At 43.2% G+C, this 23516-nt stretch overlaps 2 protein-coding genes across 3 annotated transcripts in view; both read right to left on the bottom strand.

Annotated features, from left to right (window-relative positions):
- Positions 1–12: 12 nt before the first annotated feature.
- On the bottom strand, positions 13–8618 carry LOC113156562 (protein FAM13C-like). Its single transcript, XM_026351783.1, has 11 exons — positions 8001–8618; positions 5625–5937; positions 4857–4998; positions 4618–4699; positions 4463–4526; positions 4048–4162; positions 3870–3953; positions 3221–3316; positions 1685–1896; positions 1114–1215; positions 13–778 (listed from the first exon to the last, which is right to left on the bottom strand). Exons 1-11 carry the CDS (start codon positions 8215–8217, stop codon positions 655–657), a joined length of 1551 nt encoding a protein of 516 aa, XP_026207568.1. The 5' UTR covers positions 8218–8618; the 3' UTR covers positions 13–654.
- Positions 8619–11024: 2406 nt separating this feature from the next.
- The window catches only part of prkg1b (protein kinase cGMP-dependent 1b), a 35373-nt gene continuing 22881 nt past the window's right edge, over positions 11025–23516 (bottom strand). Inside the window, exons 8-18 of one of the 2 annotated variants that reach the window (XM_026351308.1) lie at positions 23037–23102; positions 22072–22146; positions 19287–19383; positions 17353–17492; positions 16918–17007; positions 14871–15012; positions 14547–14710; positions 14336–14458; positions 14194–14256; positions 14047–14113; positions 11025–13691 (exon numbers count right to left, since the gene is read on the bottom strand). In XM_026351308.1, the coding sequence (XP_026207093.1) occupies positions 13593–13691; positions 14047–14113; positions 14194–14256; positions 14336–14458; positions 14547–14710; positions 14871–15012; positions 16918–17007; positions 17353–17492; positions 19287–19383; positions 22072–22146; positions 23037–23102 (1126 nt within the window). In that variant the 3' untranslated portion in view covers positions 11025–13592. Of the gene's footprint in view, positions 13692–14046; positions 14114–14193; positions 14257–14335; positions 14459–14546; positions 14711–14870; positions 15013–16917; positions 17008–17352; positions 17493–19286; positions 19384–19533; positions 20416–22071; positions 22147–23036; positions 23103–23516 lie in introns of those variants that run through there. The other variant, XM_026351309.1, reaches the window with a different exon arrangement.

The following is a 23516-nucleotide window of genomic DNA, read 5'->3' as shown; positions in this document are numbered from 1 at the left end:
CTTGATCTAAGCTGAAACTGTTCTGCAGCTTTTGACTTTTACTCATGATAAGCAGGGCTAGAAAAGGGCCTCACAGTTTTAACAAGAAGGAAGGCCGCATTAGAGCTGCACCCACATATGCAGACATTCATGTATCCTTTGCCTCTTTTAGTGACCATGACAGTATGAGGATGTGACTCTTATTTCATTTCATTATGGTTCAGTGTCTTGATTCCTGAACATCTGACTGACCACAGTAAGTCAGCTCTGGTGTTTGTCCTCGTCCCAGCTGACAGAATAAAGTGCTTTCAGTTTGACACAGGCACACACAAACTTTACGTCCTGTATAAAACACGGTTTGGTCCATTAAATCAAACACGTCACGTTTACAATACTTGGGAGTTTTCCCTGGAATGAACGCAGGTAAACGAACACTGTAGGATGCTGGTATACAATGGCAGATCTGGAGTGTGGTCTCTTTTTAGACTCTGCTGGAGAATTTACAGGTTTTACAAATGTTCAGTTTGGAAGAAAAGAGGTGACACGTGAAAAATGGAAGTTTCTACTGACGGCTTGTCTAACACGTTTAGGTAACACGTTACGTTATAGATATGTATTGGAGTAATACACTAGAGTTTTAGGATAGAGGGAGTTTTGGGGAGTTTCTGTCTCCTCTCACATGGTTTTGGTGACGTCCTGTTTGCTGAGGAGGACTTCCAGCAGCCGGAGTTTCGCTTTGAGCTGTTTGTATTCTTGGTATTCCTCCTTCATGGGGGTGCGATCTTCTTTCTGGCAGATTCTGTGACAAATCACAGACAAATGTTTAAGTGCAAATCAGATGTGAACACATGACAAGACTCTCAAGATCAAGTAAACCTTTACTTAAACAGGCTGAACTTGAATTACCAGGTGAGGTACTGAAGCAACAACCAAAGGTGGATCAAATGATGCTAAATGATGACGAGATGTTTTGATCAAGAGTAGATTCTACTAAAAAAGTAAAACAACTCTACTGTGTGCAGGAAACTACGGAGTAAGGCTGTAGTTTGGGGCGAACCGGGTCAGTTACATGTCAGTTTGTCGTGTGTGTTTTGATGCAGATTAAACAGTTTGTTTTCCAGTGTCTGCTCGCACCTTCCAGTCTGTCGGTAAAACTCGTCCTCAAACTCTTTCAGAGCTTTACGCCTCGTCTTCTTCTCTGCTCTCGTCTCGCGCAGACACTGCAGCAGCTGAGACCTGGTTTGGTTGAAGGACAGAGGGAAACCTGGGAAATTAAAACTGGACAGATCCAGATGTACTGAACCTTTAAGTGGAACCAGTTTGTAATACTGCTACTACAGCTGAGTCACCAACCATAAACTAACAAAGAAGCTTTTGTCTGTGTTTTCTGTTACAGTGCTCCATGGTGTAGACGTGAGCCTTCCTCATTCAGTGACCGTCGTAATGAGTGAGTTAAAGATCACTCTGTTACCATTAGATGTCCCTCAGTGGAACATTTATCATCCTTAATGGGAACAGTGGTGGTGGACCTCGAGCTGAAGAACTGCTGTCAGGTCGGAGGTGAAACACATCACACACATCACTGTTAGTGTGACGTTTAAATAGACAATGACATGCTGCACGCAAAGCGACAGCTTTGGAGTCAATCACCTGAGTAAATGCTTTCAAGTCATATAAACTGTACGTCCCAGGAGCTCGTACAGACCTGGAGGCTGCATGCAGGTTGGCCGTGGTGAGAGCAGGAGGCTGACGGACACCTTTGACTTCGTCTAACGGGGACACGAAGGCCGGGTCACTGTCCCGGTCGCTGTCCTCCTCGCCACCTGCTGGTCTGGTCCCTGTGCGCAAAGGCGGCACGAGAAGTTCATCGACTGTCATTGAGCTTGTCGAGTCATCGTCAGAACCGTCCTCCTCCTCCTGAGAGACAAAAGCAGTGAGACAAAGTCAACTCGACAAGCTGTTCATCTTCTTCTCGTCGTGATTCTTGTCTGTCCCAGCCATTACACAAATCCTTAACACAGCGTTTGCTCTCTCACAGCAGGCCTCCACATTTAAACAGGCCGAGATCACCCCACTCCTAAAATTACCTACTCTTGCCCCCTGCCTTCTGGAGAAATACAGACCTGTCTCTCTTCCTGGCCGAGACCCTTAAACGGGCAGTCTTCAATCAACTGACTGACTTCCTTTCTTAAAACGACCTCCTAGATGTCAACCAGTCCGGCCTCACTCCATAGAAACGCCATTCCTGAAGGTCATAGAATCCCTGCAGGCTGCAAAGCTGCAGCTCACTCTTCTGTCTTAATTCTACTTGATCTATCTGCAGCCTCTGACATAGTCCATCAGTGGGACAGCTCTGGCTTGACTTAATTCCTACTTGTCTGGATGTACCTTCTACTGGTGTACAGCAGGGCTCAGTTCTTGGTCCTCCATTCTTTTTCCATCTATACTACATCCATAGCTTTCATTATCCAGTCATATGACTTTTTCTATCATTGCTATGCTGACGACACACAGCTCTTCCACCAGATGACTCCACTGTCTCTTTATGCATCTCTACATGCCTCGATAACATCGCTGCCTGGATGAAAGAGAGGCATGTTCAGCTCAACCTCTCTGAGACAGACGTTTTCATCTTCCCAGCCAGACCTTCAATAAAACACGACATCAGCATCAACATAGGTCCACAGTCATTATTACAACTAAGTCTGCCAGAACCTGGGGTGGATCATTGATGATCAACTGAGCTTTACTGACAACATCTCCTCTGTCTCCACATCATGCAGATTTGCCCTTTTCAACATCACAAAGATCAGACCTGACCTTTCAGACTATACAACACAACTCATTGTTCAGGCTCTGGTCATATCTGGTCCTGACTACTGCAGTGTCTTACTGACCGTGTTACCAGCTGCTCCATCTTCATGTCTTATTGTTGATCAGTCAAAGAGGACACGTTACATAACTGTTCAGATCTCTGCACTGGCTTCCTGTAGTTCCATCAGGTTCAAAGCCCTGACCTTTGCCTACAAAGTGATCAACTCAACAGCACGTTCACTGTGCTCTGCCAGTGAACGTCTTGTGGTTACCTCATCTCTGACCTCAAAAGATCCCAGGCAAAACTTGCAGCTAAAATAATCTGCTCACTTCATCAGACTGATGTCTGCACTGAGTGCTAACGTTAGCGTGCTACCAGTGTTGATGGCGATAGAAAAGAAAAAAGTAATTAATGTGTGTTTCTTACTATGGTCGTGAAAGTGGGGCTGGCACACAGTAAACGTTTGATCATCTGGTATCTGTCGTACAGAGGCTTCACCAGGTTCTTCTCCTGTTTGGTTCCCTGAGACACAAACACATCAAGGAGGATTCAAAGTGGGAGTCAACGTTACAACAGTGCTGTTATACAAGAATAGCAACATTAAAATACTGAAAGTATCAAAAAGAAACTCATAATGCAGAATAATGTAGATTAGCTACTGGTCCATTCATGTGTTTATTGCTACAGATTAAAAAGTGGAGTCCACAGTAATAACTTTACTGTTATATACTGTTGAACTTTACGGGCTTAGCATTTTCAATATTTCAATATTTAGTCATATTAATCTGAATCAACTACACATGGAAATACTGAGTTAGGGATGTAAGAAAATACATACTGATACACTTGAGTATTACAATACTGTCTACTGGACAGACAGTGGTTCATTCATTCTGTCCTGCGTTTGAACCCCAAACCACATTAAGCATGTGGTTGTGTTTTTTTATACTATGACACTTATGACTATGACGTCATAGTATAAAAATACTTGCTCATAACTGCTGCCTCTTCCTACTGAGAGTACTTCAAAGCTGTACTGTGTAGTAAATGTACTGTGCTGTCGCTGAGGGCTCACCGGTCGGCCGTGCAGACTCTCAAAGTAGAGCAGACATTTCTGCAGAGTGATCTTCTCCAACACCATCTGGGCCTGAGTCATCTCCTGCACACACAGTCACGTTTCCGAGTAAAGTGTCTAGAATTAGTATCATTTAAATTTTTAATGACAAATCAACATGCTGAAGAGGGAAACACACCTTTGTGTTGTCGGGCAGCCCCAGAGCTCGTCTCTTCTCTCTCAGACGTCTGAACAGAGACTCCACGGTTTCCTCCAGGGTGGGCTTGTGCTCCGTCGCCCCCTGCTGCCCAGAGCTCAACCTGCAGGACACGATGAATGTAAAACAAAGTGAACCAAGAACTGGGACACTTTTACTAAACTGTATTTGCACTGTACTGCAGAGCTGCACATGTTAGAACCAGCATCAAACATCTCAGAGTGACAATAAAAACACAACAGAGGCTAAATAAAGGCAATAAAACTGCAGTAAAATGGGTAAAATGAGATTCTGTCTCTGTGTTGAGTCATACATTTACATTTAGCCATTTGGCACAAGTAATGACTGTAGGTGTGAAGCCCCGTGAGGAGCACTGTGCTGCACGTGTTGGCATTACCTGTCTGTGTTTTCCACACCTTCCTGCTCCTTCGACTCAAACACCGACTGCCTAAGTCTCAGCTCTGCAGCAAAGACACATTAATGTTTCCTGAGACACGTGAACTAGACAACACCGTGGACATGCAGCACGCAGAGTGAGAGTGGTAAGTTTACCTTTTAGCTGTTTGCGAGCCTTCGCCAGTTCACTCATCACTCTGACCATCTCTGGGTTTGAGTATTTATCGTTGTGGGACGGCTGAGACAGAAAAAGTCACATCGTCACCACTGTACTTAAGTCTAACTAGTTCTACAACTGTACAACAACTTAACAAGGTTCAAAATCTAAAAACACAAAGAGTAAAACAAACTGTTAAGCCTGTCCCGGTCCTGGTCCTGGTCCATGCTTTATTTACCTTGTAGTGCATCTCCTGCTCAAACTGGTCCTCATACCTGCGGACCCTCTTCTTCAGGGTCTGAATCTGTCTGGTGAGGAACAGGACGGAGGAGGGACACTTGTCATCTGATCCCTCGGCCCTGACCCCCCGACACCGAGACCTGGACACAAACGCAGACAGAGATAAAAACAGTCCATTTAAAAATAAAATTAAAAATGTGAATCAAACTCATATTACGCTGGTTTAGCACCGATTTCTTGTTAAACTGTTGAACGTCTTCCCCTAAAACAGAATTAGCTGCACAAACTGCTGTCAGAGTGCAGCTCTGAGGGATGAAGCTGCTTCTGTCTGCTACATTAATACATCTTATATAATCCATCATCAGCCCTCCTCTGTTTTCTGACCCACAGCCTCAAGCTGAGGGTTGTGACCCAGTTTCCTGAGGAGAAGACAACAAACGTCCCTCTGAATTTACGTCCCTCCGTCTCTATAATCTTCACCTCATGTTTGTCACAACTCCTACTGCAGCATCACACTCATGTTATTCCACTGCTGAAACTAGTCCCAACAAATGCACCGTTTTCTCCTGTTGGCTAAAAACTGTTTATAAATTAATCGTATTAATGTGAATAAACATCTGTCTGCACGTGTTTTTAACGACGTCAGAACTAAATTCAAAGAAGTCATGATTAAATTTAACAACAGTAGCAGCAGAACTGGTGCATAATTCCCTCATCAGTAGGCAGACAGGTGACGAGTCGGACAGGTGAGACAGGAGAGACTCACAGTATGTACTGCTGGCTGCAGGGTGGTGACGGTGCAGTGTCGGGGTCAGAGCTGAACCTCAGGCTGTGGCTGAGGCATCGGGGGGAGGGCAGGGGACTGGGGCCGCCTGACAGCAGCTGGAGGAGAGCTCCACAACCTCCCTCTCCTCCTCCTCCCGCCTCACTTCCAGGGCTGCTCCTCTGCGGGGAGTAGGGGGAGTAATGAGGGCTGGGGGGCAGCGGTCCGTCCGGGGTGAGGGGCAGCTGGCTGTGGTGGAGGGTGGTCAACGGTTGGTGTCTGGGCGACTGTGGAGGTCTGGGCACCATGAGCAGCTCTGAAAGACACAAAGGAAGGTAGTTTTTATATTTCAGACTTTGAATTGGGACCAGTAATGGAACAGCCTTCAACCACACGCAACTGGTTTAGTCAGTGTCACATGACCTGCATTTGGAAATGTGCTGAAAACAAGTGGTGATGTGCAGAGCTCATTTTAATGAGGAATCATCTCTATGTCGCCAAAGTTACTACGTCCACTGAAGAAGGCGGTGCGGCCCAAAACTTGAGGTAGAGAACGTCTGACGTCGCGTCAGTCAAACTCTTTGTTTGGGTTAAGTTAAACATTCAAGGTTCAATTCTAAAAACCTGTTTGGGCTGAGGAAAACCTGGAGGCCCAGTGGTCTGAAGACAGGAGCACCCAACAGAACCAGAACCAGACCAGAAACAAAACCACAGCAGCAAGATTTGTCCATTTGTTTTTGGTGGAACTGAAGATATTTGGATCAAAAGATGGATATGAGAATGTTCAGCTTTTATTTGATGGATCCATTTTTGAATCTTTTGTGGTGGCTCTAACTCCAGAGCCTCCACAAAAACCACAATAATAATAAACAATAAACCTCTGACTTAAACTATGGATCCATCATTAGTCTGTGGGTTATGATTCGAAAAATGGACAAACACCACAAAATGGCAGGAGTGACAAAAAGGCAGATTCAGAGGCCAACACAGTCGGGCGGTGTTCTCACGTGCTGCAGTGTTTCACTTCAGCTGTTCTATAAATAGCCGCACGCTGCTCGGGAGACGACGAGGTGGCGTGCTGTGCAAAATAAGCAGAGAGGCCAGAAAGACTGGGGCTTCTAAAATAAGCCACCGACGAGTGAATGAAGTCAGTGCACAGAGACGAGAGTCGGTAAATGAGAAGGAAACAAACGGTGAAACCCTCAGCTTCAGTGATTAGTACGAGGTTACAAGCACCAGAGCACGAGGATAAAAATCTGAACAAAATCAGAGCACAAAGATCAAAATCAGAACAAAATCAGAGCATGAGGATGAAAATCAGAACAAAATTAGAGCACGAGGATAAAAATCAGAACAAAATCAGAGCACGAGAATAAAAATCAGAACAAAATCAGAGCACGAGGATAAAAATCAGAACAAAATCAGAATACGAGGATAAAAATCAGAACAAAATCAGAGCACGAGAATAAAAATCAGAACAAAATCAGAGCACGGGGATAGAAATCAGAACAAAATCAGAATACGAGAATAAAAATCAGAACAAAATCAGAGCACGAAGATGAAAATCAGAACAAAATCAGAGCACGAGAATAAAAATCAGAACAAAATCAGAATACGAGAATAAAAATCAGAACAAAATCAGAGCACGAAGATGAAAATCAGAACAAAATCAGAGCACAAGGATGAAAATCAGAACAAAATCAAAATACGAGAATAAAAATCAGAACAAAATCAGAGCAAGAGAATAAAAATCAGAGCAAAATCAGAGCACGAGGATAAAAATCAGAACAAAAACAAAGCACGAGGATAAAAATCAGAACAAAATCAGAGCACGAGGATAAAAATCAGAACAAAATCAGAGCACGAGGATAAAAATCAGAACAAAATCAGAGCACGAGGATGAAAATCAGAACAAAATCAGAGCACGCGGATAAAAATCAGAACAAAATCAGAGCACGAGAATAAAAATCAGAACAAAATCAGAGCACGAAGATGAAAATCAGAACAAAATCAGAGCACGAGGATGAAAATCAGAACAAAATCAGAGCACGAGGATGAAAATCAGAACAAAATCAGAGCACGAGAATAAAAATCAGAACAAAATCAGAGCACGAAGATGAAAATCAGAACAAAATCAGAGCACGAGGATGAAAATCAGAACAAAATCAGAGCACGAGGATGAAAAATCAGAACAAAATCAGAGTATGTTGTGTGTGTGGTTCTAATGGTTCTACTGAGGTTGAAGACACTGATTTGGTATTAGACCAAGACAGAGAGAGAGACAGACAGGTAAGGACAGACAGACAGGTATGCACAGAGAGACAGACAGACAGGTATGGACAGACAGACAGGTATGCACATACAGAGACAGGTGCGTACCTGGTGGGCTGTTCTCATCAGGGGGGACACTGTGGCAGAGAGCCAGCGTCTTCCCCTCCTTTTGTCCTCCGAGTTCGCCCGGTCCACAGGGGCTCTTCTGCTCCTTGCTGCCCAGGGCAGGGGGGCTCTCCTCCGGGGACTGACCCAGTGAGGGGCCCCCGTCCACCTCCAGCGTCTGGAGCTTCAGCAGAGAACTCTGTAAGCAGAAACAGAACATGCCAGACAAGCGGATCCAGAAATGAACCTGATCCCAGGAGGAGGCTCTGTGTAGATCTTTACTGCAGGAAACTGTCGGCTCACAGGGACATGTAGGGCAGTGAGCGACAGATATTAGCCTGGTCCCAGCTGCTGTAAAACCACACGTGGAGGTGTGGAACAGATTTATTTAAGGTTGTTCAGGAAGTAGTCCGTCCCACAATCCAAGTGATGACTCAGTCTGCCTCTGATGAACTGCCCAGGTACCGTCCAGTGAAGCCATGATCTTCTCCCTGTTGTTCAGCTTTCCAGAGATTAGTCAGTTACACTCCACATGCAAATACAAAACTCAGTGTGGGTAGTGTCCAGGAATTAGTCGCCTCCAGAGTGTCTGAGCTCAGCACTGGAACGGAGACGTTTTGAATCTTCATCCTCTTGCTCTGCACATTTTCTGACGATGCTGCTGCTGATGCTGCACTGGTTTCCTCCCTCCCTCACTTTTTCTCCCATTGGCTGTGCACCTCTCTCACCCCCCCCTCCCTCATTGGATTACTCATCCTCAGGCTCGTGAAGAGAGGAGGGAGGAAACATGAGGATGCCTCTCTCTCCGTCGTGAGGTTTTTCCCGCATCGGTGGGGGATGGGCTTGTTGCTGACATCACTGTGTGTGTGAGTGTGTGTTTGGATTTCATTCATAAAAAACCGAGGAGGAGGAGGAGGAGGAGAAGGAGGAGGAGGTGTAACTACGTGCGTCTCCTCACACTTCCTGGAAAAGAATCAGGATCCACTGGACTCAGTTTAACTTCCTCTGCCTCTTTATTTGAATTCTCCTTTAATTCATTTCTAATTATATTATATCTTTGTGTTTTATCCTATTTACTGAGTTACATTCAGACTAAATGAAGAAAGTACTGAATAAACCACATTACTGCTGGTTCACAGCTTCTCCTGCTGTAAATGAAGCTGGATCCAGGATCTGCTCTCTCCAAACCTCCTGTGTGTGATCAGGAGGATGAAGTGAACTCAGGATCTGTGTGACTGCAGGACTCAAGAGACCTCCTGTCCCCCGAGAGGACTGTGGGCGAGAAACTGTCCTATGTGTTGCAGGTCTGACGTAGAAGCTGCTCTCCATAGCAGTCCCACAGTCCTTCACACTGAAGTAAGATCCAGGACCAGGATCTGGGTCAGAGGATCTGGATGTGGATCCTTCTCAGTCCAGATTAGCATGGCCCCTGGCGCAAGGATGACGCGCATAATCATAGAAATCAGATTTATAATTGTACGTTATTAGATGATATAATTATATATTAGAAACACCTTTCTGGGATTTGGTATTTTAGTAAAACAGCGCCCCCATCGGCTCCGTTCAGGCGGGGAGTGGTACTGCAGCTCCGGAGACGGTGACAGCAAAACCAGAAACGGAACAAATCTGAGGGAAATAGAATAAATTTATAAAAACTTAGAACCACAGTAACTTTAAGAAGTGTTGGTGTCGACGTAGTGTCTGAAGAAAAGCTCCTTACTATCTGTCCATCTAACTGGAATAAAAAATACCCGAGTTTCCCTGGATAAATCTTACCTAAAGTAAATCTTTAGAGGTTTATGTTTTTGCCGAATTACAGAAGTGCTTTAGTCAGATTCAGTAAAGGTGATGAGTTTAATTTAGTGTTTCTGTGAGAACGGTAATCTGGGTGACATTTTTATTTTGCAGGTTTTTTGAACAGTGTTCTGTCTCCGATCAGAGCGAAGAAGACTGTTTCCGTCGACATCCTTCAAAATAAAAGTCACATTGTCTGTTGTCAATAGGCTGTTGACGGTTCGAGTCTCTGCTGCGGTAAAAGAACCTTAAATCTATTTGTCTTACACCTTTAAATCATTTAAAGCACAAACATTCAGAGTATGGCTGTCCGGAATTAAAGACATCTGCAATGCACTCTACAAATAGGCTAAAATAAATTGTAGACATCTTGAATTAGTTTTCCCATTCAAGCCTTTGACTCTTTGTGACTGGTCAAAGTTTAAGTAGATAACTTGAGTTATATTTTATATTTTTTATACTTTCAACAGGTCATTTGTAGATATCTTAAGTGTGCTCATGGATATTCAGTTTCACACTCTTTAACAAGAGTTAAACTCTGTTGTCCCGGTAAAACGGCCTCTTGTACCGTCCCAGTCTCCAGCAGGTCCACGGTGCATAAAGATCAAACTTCATATTCAGAAAGAATCTTCAGAAAGTGGGAAAAGACACATCAAGTCCGAACAAATGAGCACAACCACATCCAGCGATGTCCTTCGAAATAAAACCCACCGTAAAGTGTCTCTACCTGCGTTGCTTGATACAAGAGGTTGGGGGTTCGAGTCCTGACTCTGCCATGACATGAGTGGTTTTCTCAAACCAGTGGTGTAAAAAAAACCTATGTCTCCTAAAGTGCAACAATTCTATCCCTTTTTAGTTTTACTCCCTTACATTCAGCTCCTGAAGTTACAAGCAAGACATTTATACTTTATAAGCCAAAAAGCCATTTAGTTAAATTGCGCCTTCATTTGAAATTTGTAAGGTATCATGTACAGAAAAAAAGAAATTGTCAACATATACATTTAACTGAATATGTATCATTGTTGGCAAAATATTACAATGACAGCTTTGCTGAAAGTTCATACTTTAAGCTAATAAACCTAGAATATATATAATTAAAGTGAATGTTAAATGAATTAATCTTAATTGATTAACTTTACTAACCTTATATTGATTTTCAGTGGCTACTGATGATCTAAATGCTGTCGCACAGTGACGTGTATGAAAGAAGGAACAGAGCACTTTTTTGTCAGCTTTTATTTTTTTAAACAGATTAAACTACTTTGGCAGAATGGTTTTAGTTTTGTTCTTAACAGTCATGCCCATAAAGCTTTTTTCAACTGAGAGACAGCAAGAGAGTCACAGAGTTTCTTCAGCTACCATCGCGGCCACTATAAATAATAATAACAATAATAATAATGATAATAATAATTAAACATTTTAAAGTACTATACTTCCAATATATACACGTAAATCATGACTGCACACACATTCCTAACCACAAAATATCATAACTAAGAGCTGATATGAACACAAATATTTCTCCTTCTGGTCCAAACAAATCTTTTAAAGTCATATTTAAAATGTAATTAACCCCTTCAGGGTTTAATGTCTGCTTTCACTGTCTGTTAAAACTTGACCAGGAGGCTGGCGACTTCATATTAAAAAACCTGGGACTGCCTGGTTTGTTGGTGTCAGACTGTGTTCTGCTGTCTGCTGAACTGTCAGACTGTGTTCTGCTGTCTGCTGAACTGTCAGACTGTGCTCTGCTGTCTGCTGAACTGTCAGACTGTGCTCTGCTGTCTGCTGAACTGTCAGACTGTGTTCTGCTGTCTGCTGGTCAAAACCACACATGCACATGTTAACCAATACTTTCATGCAGAGCTCACAGAAGTCACATCATTGATCATGTTACAGAACTATCACAGTAGACTCAGCCTGCGAACACAAAGACTTTGTACTAAAGTGAGAAAACTATCAGTTGCTTTTACAAAAGGCCACAAAATATGTAAAATAAACAGATAAATCACTTTTTAAACTCTTAGTTTGTGAAAGCAATAAAAAGCACAAAGACTGCATGTCTACCTCATACTGAGCGTTTTTGAAAGTCCACTAAGTCATGGAGCTACTGAAGCTTGTAAAGGTAACGTTTACCTTAGAGGATGAAGGTTTTCTTTCTCCTCCGGTCTGCTTTAGAGCACAAGTATACTTGCTTTTCACACACTGTGTTTCACGGTTACCCTTCAAATTCTTCAGACCATTATTTATCTGTAACTGATTTTAATATTAAATGTTTAACTACCAAGAAAACCTTTTTAGGGACTGATCACCTGTGTAGACTGCATGTATTAGAGACGTTCATGTGCCAGGTGAACCAGACACTTTGTTTTTCTTTCTTGAGACATTCATTTGTCACAACTGTGTAATTACTCAAAATTGTCTTAAAACCCTTTAAACAAGTTTTCGTGCATTTTGGCAAAATTGGAACAATCCTGAAACCTGCTTGGCCTCAAAACACATCAAAGCAAATGAGGAATTAAAGTGGTGCATATGACTGTGGAGTGTAAATGTGTGTGTGCAAAAATATGTAGGAAGAGTTGGAAATATGTACAAAATACCAGGTCTCAAGCTGCAGTTAAAAGATTCACAACACAGAGAAGGAAACTAGGGAAAGTTTCAACGTAGAAATGTTCCAATTACCATCATCCAGTGAGGAGGGCAACAAACCTTTGTTTCTGTCTTTGAATGTGAAGCTTCATGAAGCTCCAGAAAATGAGATGGGAAGTGAAGGCATCAGGGTGACCTTGAGTTTATCTTTTCAGTCCTATTTCGTCGTTGAGAGGTTAATTTGTCAAAACTGTCCTATCGTCCTCACTCGGCCCCCGGGCTTGGAGAGTCAGAAAACAACTAAAGACTCTCAAAACTGTGTCACGCGTCACAGGTCAGGCAGAAATAATAGAAGAATCTACTCCCTCTGAGGGGTCAAAGGTCAAGTGTGAACCAGAAATCAAGGACACTTGACAGAAGCAGAGGCTTTTGTTATGCTGCAGAAACACAGCTGCAGTGTCTGATGTCCTCGAGGTATCTGAAGACCCAGTTTAAAGCTTTTAACTGGCTTCTGGACACAATAAAACTGTTGCTGGAGGGTTTTTTAAAAATATTTTCAACGTGTTTGGTCCCCTGTTGCCACAGATGTTTTAACCCATGAGAAGGAATCAATTGCCCAGTTTGCTCTCTAGTTGATAATGCAGCGTTGTCCAGTGCTCTTGTACGGACTTTGTGAACTTAATTGTGCTTCATCCCTCCACATGTACCAGCATCAGCCTCAGGTAGAAGCTGACGGGTTTAAGCAGAAGATTTCTGACTGAAATCACTAACATCCAAACTAGCTTTAAGTCTTGCAGCATTATGTGGGATTTAAAAGAAGGCCTGTACTGTGTTACTGACTGCTGATGGATGAACATACCCAAAGTTCAGCTGCTGCCAGACAATGAATTGAGCTGTTTTGGGAGAACAGAACTGTCTTTTTGGCATCACTGGCAGTCGTGACAGCTCCTTCTGAAGCAGCTAAGTTGACATTCCCAGGACGTACAAGTCAAGAATATTCTAGTCCATCGTTGGACTGGGCATTTGTCATGTGAAAGCTCAAGGACTTATTTCCTACTCTGAACTTGTTTAATTCTTCAGTCACTCCACATTTCAGGTTTTAGGGAACCAGGTTTTTCCAGTTAGAGGGCACAGACCAGGCCAGTTTGATCAGTGAATCATCAGGGTCATGTCGCTGCCCACTGTTGGGTTTGGGTATGATCTGGCAGCAGCGTCTTAAAAGTCGTAATCCCATCCAGAGTTGTCATCTGGTGGCGGTTCGTCTGCGTCTTCTGGGAAACTGTCAAAGTTACCGGTGTCAGTCGGAGAAGAAACCTGGACAGAAGCACACATCAGAAGTAGCAGACATTGTAGATATTGGTAGATAGTGTGGAGTCTATCACTTCGATACCTAACAGATTGGTTTTTAACTGAAGTACTTTGATTTGATTTGAATGTTAATATTCTATCTATAGAAAACATTAAATATTCTATATTATTTTGCTTTACAGACAGAGTAATGGAAATCTGCCCCAAACCTCTTCAGACTGAACTGAAGACCCGACAAGCTGCAGCAGAACTATCTGGAACCAGATTTATTGATTTGAACTTTAAACATTTCAGGATTCTGTCTCTATGAAGGTGAAACATGAGTTTGGTTTGTACATGAAGAAAAACACTTTGAACTTACGTCGGGGATGATGGGTGGAGTCAGGGTTCCTTTTCTCAGACCCTCCCAGTTAAAACCTTCAAACCACCTGGAAACACAGGTTGACATTAATCTTGAGTGAACGACGGGTCAGAGCTCTGACTATGATTTGAGTGTCAGCTCACTCACTTGTGCTTCTGGATGTCTTTCACTCCATTTTTCAGGTTTCCAAGTCTCTCTGATGGATTATCTCTGTCATTACAGAGGTCATGGCTCAGTTATTAATTTATTATACTATGAATCTGGACTCTACCGTTCTGAGCTCAGGTACCTGCAGAGCTTCTTGATGAGGTTGGCAGCGTTCTTCGTGACCTTCTTGGGGAACTCAATCATGTCGATGCCTCTCAGGATGATGTTGTAGGTTTTCATTGGATCTGGACCTGAGAATGGAGGGCTGCAGACAGGGAGAGACACTGTAGGACACTGAAGTACAGTGGGTTGACTCTACTGAACTCTGCTGGTCCTCCTTTGTATATTCTCACCTGCCGGTCAGCAGCTCGTACATCAGGATGCCCAGAGACCAGTAGTCTGCTGAGACGTCGTGACCCTTGTTGAGGATAATCTCAGGAGCAACATACTCTGGCGTCCCACAGAACGTCCATGTTTTCTTACAGAAACCAATTTTCTTGGCAAAACCAAAATCAACCTAGAAAATACAAAATATATTTATAATTAATATCATTAATTTCCCGCCCAGTTACAACTGGACTCACTGTGCACTTTGACCTGCACACTTGGTTTGAGCATGTGAAATATCTGAATTGGTTGATCATGAGATGATGAAACTCCTGTGTGAATGTGCGTACCAGTTTGGCGTATCCTCGGCTGTCCAGTATGAGGTTCTCAGGTTTCAGGTCTCTGTATATGATGCCTTTAGCATGTAGGTAGGCGAAGGCCTCAACCACACAGGCCGTGTAGAACCTGGTAGTTGAATCTTCAAACGAACCCCTGAAACCCAGAGAATAAAAAACACCATCAACAAACTGTTGTGTTTCTTTACGTTCTTATTGATTCCAGGCTGCAACAGTTTTATTATTATTTAATGATGTAATCTGATTCTGTATCAACATACTCTACCCGTCCAAAACACAGTCACACACTCTAATGTTTCATTGCCTTTAGCTTTGATTACAGCACTGTCATGAGCTGCCGGATGGACTCCATGGCCAGAGATCAGACAGGACAGAACCGAATATTGAATCTTTATTTAAATCGACTGAACACAATAAATCAATGACTAGAATGAAACAGTCACTCAGTGGGAGGAGGTGAGGTAGGGTGAGTATGGTGATCGGGTTGGAAACAGGAAGTGACGTCAAAAACCAAGATGGCCGACCAACGGAGAGCACATGGACAAAATGGAGGACAATGGTGAAGGTTCAGGACTGAAACAAAAGTGTCACCCAAACACCACGAGAATATCGTCCAAACCAATATAAAGCAGTATAATATCTAAACCCAGTGTGGGAAAACAGGATGGTGTAATGAACATAGGCAGTCCAAACAATGAACCCAAAAGGCTAAACTCAGGTCAAGGGTAATCCAGGTCATACACGGTTAGGCAGTTCAGAGGTAAGTCCGGCAGGCAAGATCCACAACGAAAAGACAATCCAGGTCGATACACAGGGAAATCCAAACCAAAACAGAGCAGGGAAGGGAACAACAAGGGAGAGAACAGACCCCAGGGTAAACTCACTGGACCAGAGGGGAAGCAGGGTCAGGACAGGCTGGTCCAACGAGGGGGAATCCAGGGTAGCCAGGGTAAAGGGGTACAGGTCCGGGAAAGGGCATCAGACAGGAGGTACAGTTCTGGTACCGTGAGCAGGGGGAAAGACAGGGAAAGAACAGAACTCACAGTACCAGGGGGTCAGGCAAGAGACGGGGTCCAGAACAGGCAGAGTCCGAAAAATCCAAACCAAATCAGTCCAAGGAAATGCGGGATAGTGTCCGGGGTTTTAGAACAAACTATCTGGCAGGGGAAACAGGTGAGCAGGCCGGTATTTATACTGTGAGGGAAAACCAGGTGTGACCAATCAGGTGAGTGCATGTGACCAGAACGGGAAAGGGAAACAGGAAACCGCCAAAATAAAAGCACGGGAGGAAGCACCAGCAGCAACGAGGCTGGAACCATGACAAGCACATTCACTGTGGCATCGTTTCAATGAGTGTCTGTATTGTCTCCGTCCAGAGTCACATTAATCTTTCTCCAAGATCTTTTATTGATAATGGGAGAGTCTTCTCCAGTGCATGAAAAAGTCCACTGATTAATAACCTGGTCATTCAGTATATTCAGGTAGTCAGCTGACCTCATTCTTTGGACTCATAACATTACTGAACCAACCTGACCAACTGCAGCAGCACCAGATCATAGCACTGCCCCCTTGGGCTTGTACAGTAGACACTAGGCATGATGGGTGCATCACTTCACCACCTCTCTTCTTACCCTGATGCTCCATCACTCTGGAACAGGGTCAATCTGGACTCATCAGACCACATGACCTTCTTCCATTGGATAGTTCTTAACCCAGTTTTAGTAGTTTCATCTCCTTAGATGTTTTCTTTGATTCATCTTTGAGTTAAATAACTTGTTACCAGCTGAACCATCATCCATGCAGTAATTATCTAGTGGAGGCTCTTAGCTGTTTGTAAGGTGGTGATGTTTTTTTGGACATGCAGTGAATAATTAACACAGTTTTAATCTGTAAGATGTCAAGAAATTCAACAAATATCTCTATATAATCCTTAAATATTGTATTTTCTACGTCCAACAGTTCCAACCAAATGTATGAATTTTATTATGAACTCTGGTTTCACTCAGTGATTGATTATCAAAATGAAACTGCAGTCCAGTACCTGTCTCTCAGTATGGTCCACAGCTCTCCTCCCAGACAGGCCTCCATCAGCATGTACAGATATTTACTGTCTTTAAAAGTCCGATACAACCTGAACAAAATTAAAAGACTCCATAAAAACACATGTGACAGAAACCAGCAGTCATCCTGTTTCCATGTGTGTTGTATATTCTGCTGTTCTTCACGTGGACAAAACAACAACGAAACAATGAGTTCAAGAGTTTTTTCAGTTCACACAACAGATTGTTTTCAGGATAACGTCTGAATTGAACAATTGGTCTTTAAGTAATATAAAAGATTTTTGGTGACAGTGAAGCTTTTATCAAACCAGGTTGTTACTGATGTCCAGCTGCTGTAGACATACTTTTGATTCTGTTGCAGGTTCGATGTGAAATAACCTCAGTTGTGATGACGATGATTAAAATCTTGTGCTGACCTGACGATGAAGTCCGAGTGCGCCTCTGTCATGATGTGTTTCTCTGAGCGGATGTGTTCCTGTTGTCTTGTGTCAACGATGTGACGTTTCTTCAGGATCTTCATAGCAAACGTCTTCGCCTCCTCGCTCTTCAGCTGCACCTGAAGAAAAACAAACATCTGGAGTTTTTCTATCTTTGTATGTAGTTTGATATATCAGGAGATACTACTACTATTATTCATATTTTATACTATTATTATCATACAAATGATGCGGCGTCGCACTGTTTGCTGGTCTACACACTAGTGAAGTCACACATGAACATAATGAACAATAATAATAATAATTACACAAGAACACCACACTGATCATTTATGTTTCTAATCTTTCCAAACACTCTCTGCTTATAACTACTGCATATTAATAAACAGTTTTTCACATCTGGAACAAATAAAAACCTCTTGTTAACACCGTGTTTAAACACACACACCCTCCATGGAGTGGAGGTCACTGAACATGACACAATCCTCTATTTCTGGACAAGTTCTTCACGTTGTTATATGAGCTTCCTGTGTGTGTGTGTGTGTGTGTGTGTGTGTGTGTGTGTGTGTGTGTGCAATAACACCTGCCGCTGGTTGGAGTTTGGCAGCGATACGAGATGTGGACAGTAAATATTTTTGAATCTAGTTTTCTTTCTTTCGTTCACCGTCCTAATGAGCTAATAAAGTAAAACCATGTGCAGTTGATCTGTTTGCTTTCACACCACAAACAAATCACCAAAAACCAGAAAGACCAGGTGTGAAAATGGCCTCAGGTTCTTTACATGATCCTGCTTCGCAAAAGGAAACCGAATGTGGAATCATGCTGAGATATTCTCTGACCGGTTATGTGATGGAAAATATCTGAGGGAGTAATCAGAGAGGGTCAGACAGGCAGTCTAGAGGTCACAGGTCAGGTTTTTCCTCAGGGGAGTGTTACAGTCTGACTAACTGAATAAAAATATCCCCAGAGGAATGACGGGAGACCCTGTGGGGATTCCTTCCTGTTTTTGGGCAAAGTCTCTGCAGGGCTTCCACCTCAGCTGCAGTAAACCACTGCTGCATCAACTTATTAGGAACCTGTTAGGAGGCATCATGAGACCACAGAAGGACCTGGACAGTCCCAGTCTCTCTGTGATCTCTGGTGTTCTGAAGCTCATTAATGTCCCTCTCAGAACCTCAGAGAACACTTGTTGTCACTGTGGCTGCTGAGCCCAGTGTGGCCACAGTCTGAAGCACATGACGACTGGTTTTCAGTTACCAGCACCGACACTGTACTGGAAAGTTACTGCAAATAGCAGAACACACACACACACACCGACACACACACAGACACATAGAAACACACACACACACACACACACACACACACACACACACACACAGACACATAGAAACACACACACACACACACACACACACACACACACACACAGACACATAGAAACACACACACACACACACACACACACACACAGACACACACAGCCACAGACACACACACAGACACAGACACATAGAAACACACACACACACACACACACAGACACAGACACAGCCACAGACACACACACACACAGACACAGACACAGACACAGACACACACACAGACACAGACACAGACACACACACACACACACACACACACACAGACACACACACAGACACAGACACATAGAAACACACACACACACACAGACACAGACACAGACACACACACACACACACACACACACACAGACACACACACACACACAGACACATAGAAACACACACACACACACACACACACACACACACACACACACACACAGACACAGACACAGACACACACACACACACACACACACACACACACACACACACACAGACACAGACACAGACACAGACACACACACACACACACACCACTCGTACCAGCTCAACACGTCCAAAGCCTCCAACTCCCAGCGTGTCGATGATGTTGAAGTCGTTGAGCTTCAGACTGGAGAAGAACGCGTTCTCTGCTTCATACCTGGAGATAAAAGAAACAGAAGTGAACACGGGAACATGGTGACAGACGAACCTCTTCACAGCAACATCTGAATTAGTCTCCAAAGATGGTTCAGGTCTCAAGTCTCAATCTAAAATCCTCCAACCTTCTCAAATCAACATGTGATTGTACCTGCAGCATTTGACCACATGGAAGAATGGGAACTTCTTGGAGGTTTGGATGGAGAAGGAGGTGATTGGGAAGGAGGATGAGGAGGAGGAAGCAGCGGGGAGGCTGGTGAGCCGCACGCCCTGCAGCCTCACTGGGATGGGAAGCAGATCCCTCATGTCTAAAATGTATTTACTACAAATTCAGTTTGGTGGGTTTGTCTGTCTTCAGTCCACGTTACCACCAGAGAATTAGCTGAGAAATATAAAACTACTGCAGGAATGTCATGTGGTGACGTCCCACCAATCTGAAACACACTGGAATCCTTAGGCCGTTAATGAAGGTGCAGTCCTTCAGCGTCACACATCAACAACGGCAACAAAGTCGTTGACTTTCATTAAGGTTCGGGACGATGTGTCACCTGCTTTTACTCGACTTTGTTCTCACGAGAACGTTCGGCACAGTGTCTGTAGCAGCGCTGTCTCAAAGGAAGAGCTCCACTTCCAGTTCACATGATGAGGGCAGGGCCGGTGGAGGTGGCAGAGCTCCGAGGTTCTGGTCTTGTGGTACCGGTGGTGCGGTGAGGTTGCCAGATCCTCCAGTTCTTTGTGCATTAAGGTTTGGAATTTGATTTTTCCTGAGTTCAAGTGAGACGTCGTCCAAAACAAGCAGCCTCCAAATATGGCATCATCCTCAATCTAGAAAATCACAAAGTCTTGGCAGCGTCGATGGATCCTGGAGAATCTTCTACGTCTATTTACCGACTAAATCCCAGCTGACAACCTAGACTGCAACTTTGTGGATGTCTGAGTTGGATAAAGCCCAACTGAGCCCACTTAAACTTAAACTCTGCTGAGGAAAGCCTCTGAGAGGTTCGTCCTTTCTGCCAAAACAGTGCCCACGTCTGCTCTGGGTGAGTCCTGTAGAGTGTAATGCCAACATGAGAGGGTGACCCGAGAGGCAGGGTGCTGCTGCTGGTATTTTTAGTGTGTGGAAACATTGCTCAGAGGTTCCCCCAGTAAAGGCAGCTCGGTTATTACACGGACTGACTGACAGACAGAAGGCTGCAGGACAAAGTGTCCTGACCTCAAAGACAGAGGACACCAAGGTTTCAACTTCAGAGATCAGCATATATACGTGTGTGTGTGTGTGTGCGTGTGTTTTAGACAAATAAACAGTCAAAACTACTTTAACTTAACTAAACTTTAATCCATTGAATCATTTATTGTTTTTTTATTCTAGTTTATTTTGTGTGTTTTGAATGAACATGAAGTTAGAATATTTTTCCTGTTTTCATGTTGACACATCACTACTTTACTATGTGTTGTTAGTGGTTTACTTCCTGTTTATTAACATCCAGCATTTTGTAGAAATTCATGTGTTCTGGTTCTTTTGCGTCATTTTTGAACCGTTGTTTTCTTGGATCTCAAGTCAGAATAAAATAAAAAAACATCAGATGTTTCCAGACAAAACACAGCGGTGCCGGTGACACATATTAGTCTGTGAGTGAGTGTTTGTCCCAAGAATGACCGGTCTGTTTCCTGGAAACCAAGTCTATGGACTCACATTTCTGCAGAAACAGTAGCTGCTGTCGGGACAAACCAGCACATCAATGCTCTAAAATTAGTTTGTGTTATTCAGCATGAGATTAACAGCGAGAGCTCAATGCAGGGTCGTACCCTTGAGCAGGACACTGAGTGGGTGTGTATATGAATTTAAATACACACTGCAGGCACAAAAGCTATCAGCACTCACAAAGCAACACAGGTAGACTTCATATTGCTGACATCTGGGTAATACAACATGTTGACGTTATGTTAAAGATGTCTGCAGCTTTTGACTCTGGGTCCTGATCCTCTTGTCTGCACGGTCTGGATTGGACATCTCTGGTACCGGTACTCTCAGCAGTGCTTCAAAGATGGAACCAGGTGTAAATCCTCATTCAACACCACAGGTGTTCGTCAGGGTTCTCTTCTCGGCCCGCTTCTCTTCTCCATCTATACTGTATCCCTAGGCTCCATCATCCACTCACATAGTGTTTTCCATACCTTGCTATTCCAATGACAGTAGAGTCATCCAATGGAAAACATAGGAATGTTCCTGTTTATTCTTTTGGACAACGTGTTAAGTGTCATCCACCACTGGGTGCAGGCAGCTGTATAAAAGGAGTTTAACGTGATGTTCTGCTGGATTTGTTTGGTTTTGTGTAAACAGACAAAGCCATTGTAATGAAGGGTCAGTATTCCAGGACCTCATGTAAACAGGGCTGCGACTCCTTCGTATGACCTGCTGTCTGTCTGCAGCAGCTGTTATTGACTGATCTTACATAAGCAGCCCTGAGGGTCTTGTTACCGCTGTAAACATTCATACGCACACACTGTAAAGCTGCTGCTGCTACGTGTTGGAGGAAAACACTGAGGAACCACATCAGATGGAGTTTAAAGGACCACACCAGCACTTCTTTCACACAGAAACTGGTGTGAAACATTTGGAGGCGACCAGCTGAGTGTTCACTTTGAGTTTAGTGACCTAAAGTCTTGAATGTATGGACATTAAACCTACTTGGCTTTGGCTTCAGCATCCTCGTAGCCTTTATTCGAAACGTCGTCTAATCCCCCAATCAGGTGCTTGAATGAGCTGAGGAGGAAACAGATAGGAGCCAATCAGAACACAGCATATTAATTGATGTTTACACATTTCAAAATCTAATTCACACATATTTTCTGTAAATTCTGGTCTCTTACATCATCATGGATCATACAAACACACCAAGTAAAATCCCATCCATAATGTTTTTGTGTAATTAAGACTGAGTGAGGTTTCATAGATTAACAAACAATGCAGATAAAACACTAGTTTTCCACAGAACTACACTCTAATTCTAACCTGTGCGGTTTTCTATTATTATTTCTCATTGTCACTGTAAAACTGTTTGTGAACCTTTTTGGAATTTCTTGGTTTTCTGCATTAATTTGTCACAAAATGTGATCTGATCCTTATCTAAGTCAAGAGTATTAACGAATGTAATGATGAATGTTACACCAGGATTTGGTTTCAAACTGGATTCAAAGTCAAAAACTTTAATCCTCAGTGACACTAAACACACGTATCTCTATATGAGTGCATTTAACATCATTTAGTATTTTTCTATAGGGTGAAAATATCCTGTCTTCTACAAACATTGTAAGAATTACTCTGGACAAATAGTAACGGCAGTAGAGTCTGTGTGTGCTGCAGTTAGTGACCAGCAGAGGGCAGCAGGCAGCTTTCAAAACATCAACACATTAAAACATGTTTTAATCAAAACAGACAGAACACCATCATTCATAAAACACGAATGTCAGAGTTCAGATTTGTTCCTCATGTGTCTCATTAATCAGTTCCTGAGAGAAACTAATCACAAACTAGTAGAAATGAAAAAACTAAAGCTACACAGCAGAGAGATGTTTCTAACAGGACCAGAGTTTTATTATAAGCTGATTGTGTTGTTCTGATTCTCTGTGTCGGGTATTTTAAATGTGTCTTACTCTCGGTCGATGACCAGGCAGGTGACGGACTCAGCAGCAATGACGTTTGCGGTTCTGACGTCCTCCCTGTGGGACACACACACACACACACACACACACACACACACACACACACACACACACACACCATCGTGAATCCACATGAACCCAACAGGAACTGGAGCATGTATCTGACACTTTTCCAGGGTCCGTCTCGTTGCTCTAAGCAGAAGAGATAGTAAAGATGAACTGATTGTGTTTTGGGGGTTAAAGGTCAGTTTGTTGCTGGAGGGATGAATTTTCTCAGCAGTTAATTAAAACTTTGTTCTTCAGATCCGTCCTTTTATAGAATTGTCTCTCAAGTGTCCTAATTTTACAAAGTTTCCCACAGTTGGATTCCTTTGTCCAAAATGTCCAAACCCTTTTTCAACAGACTTACAGGACTTCAGACTTTTGTTGTACTGAGTCTGAAGCGGGTCCTCCCAGAGATAAAAGCAGAGG

The sequence above is a fragment of the Anabas testudineus genome, chromosome 19 (assembly GCF_900324465.2).
Source record: "Anabas testudineus chromosome 19, fAnaTes1.2, whole genome shotgun sequence".
NCBI lineage: Eukaryota > Metazoa > Chordata > Actinopteri > Anabantiformes > Anabantidae > Anabas > Anabas testudineus.
Note: the sequence above shows the minus strand (reverse complement) of the source record. Positions and strands in the feature narration are given on the sequence as shown.

Excerpts from the sequence above, each read along its gene's own strand:
- LOC113156562 (XM_026351783.1), bottom strand. The coding sequence starts at position 8,217 with ATGTTCTGTTTCTGCTTACAGAGTTCTCTGCTGAAGCTCCAGACGCTG. Across the intron at positions 3,954-4,047 it reads GGCTGCCCGACAACACAAAG|GAGATGACTCAGGCCCAGAT; the intron begins GTGTGTTTCCCT and ends CTGTGTGTGCAG. Across the intron at positions 779-1,113 it reads TTTTACCGACAGACTGGAAG|AATCTGCCAGAAAGAAGATC; the intron begins GTGCGAGCAGAC and ends GATTTGTCACAG.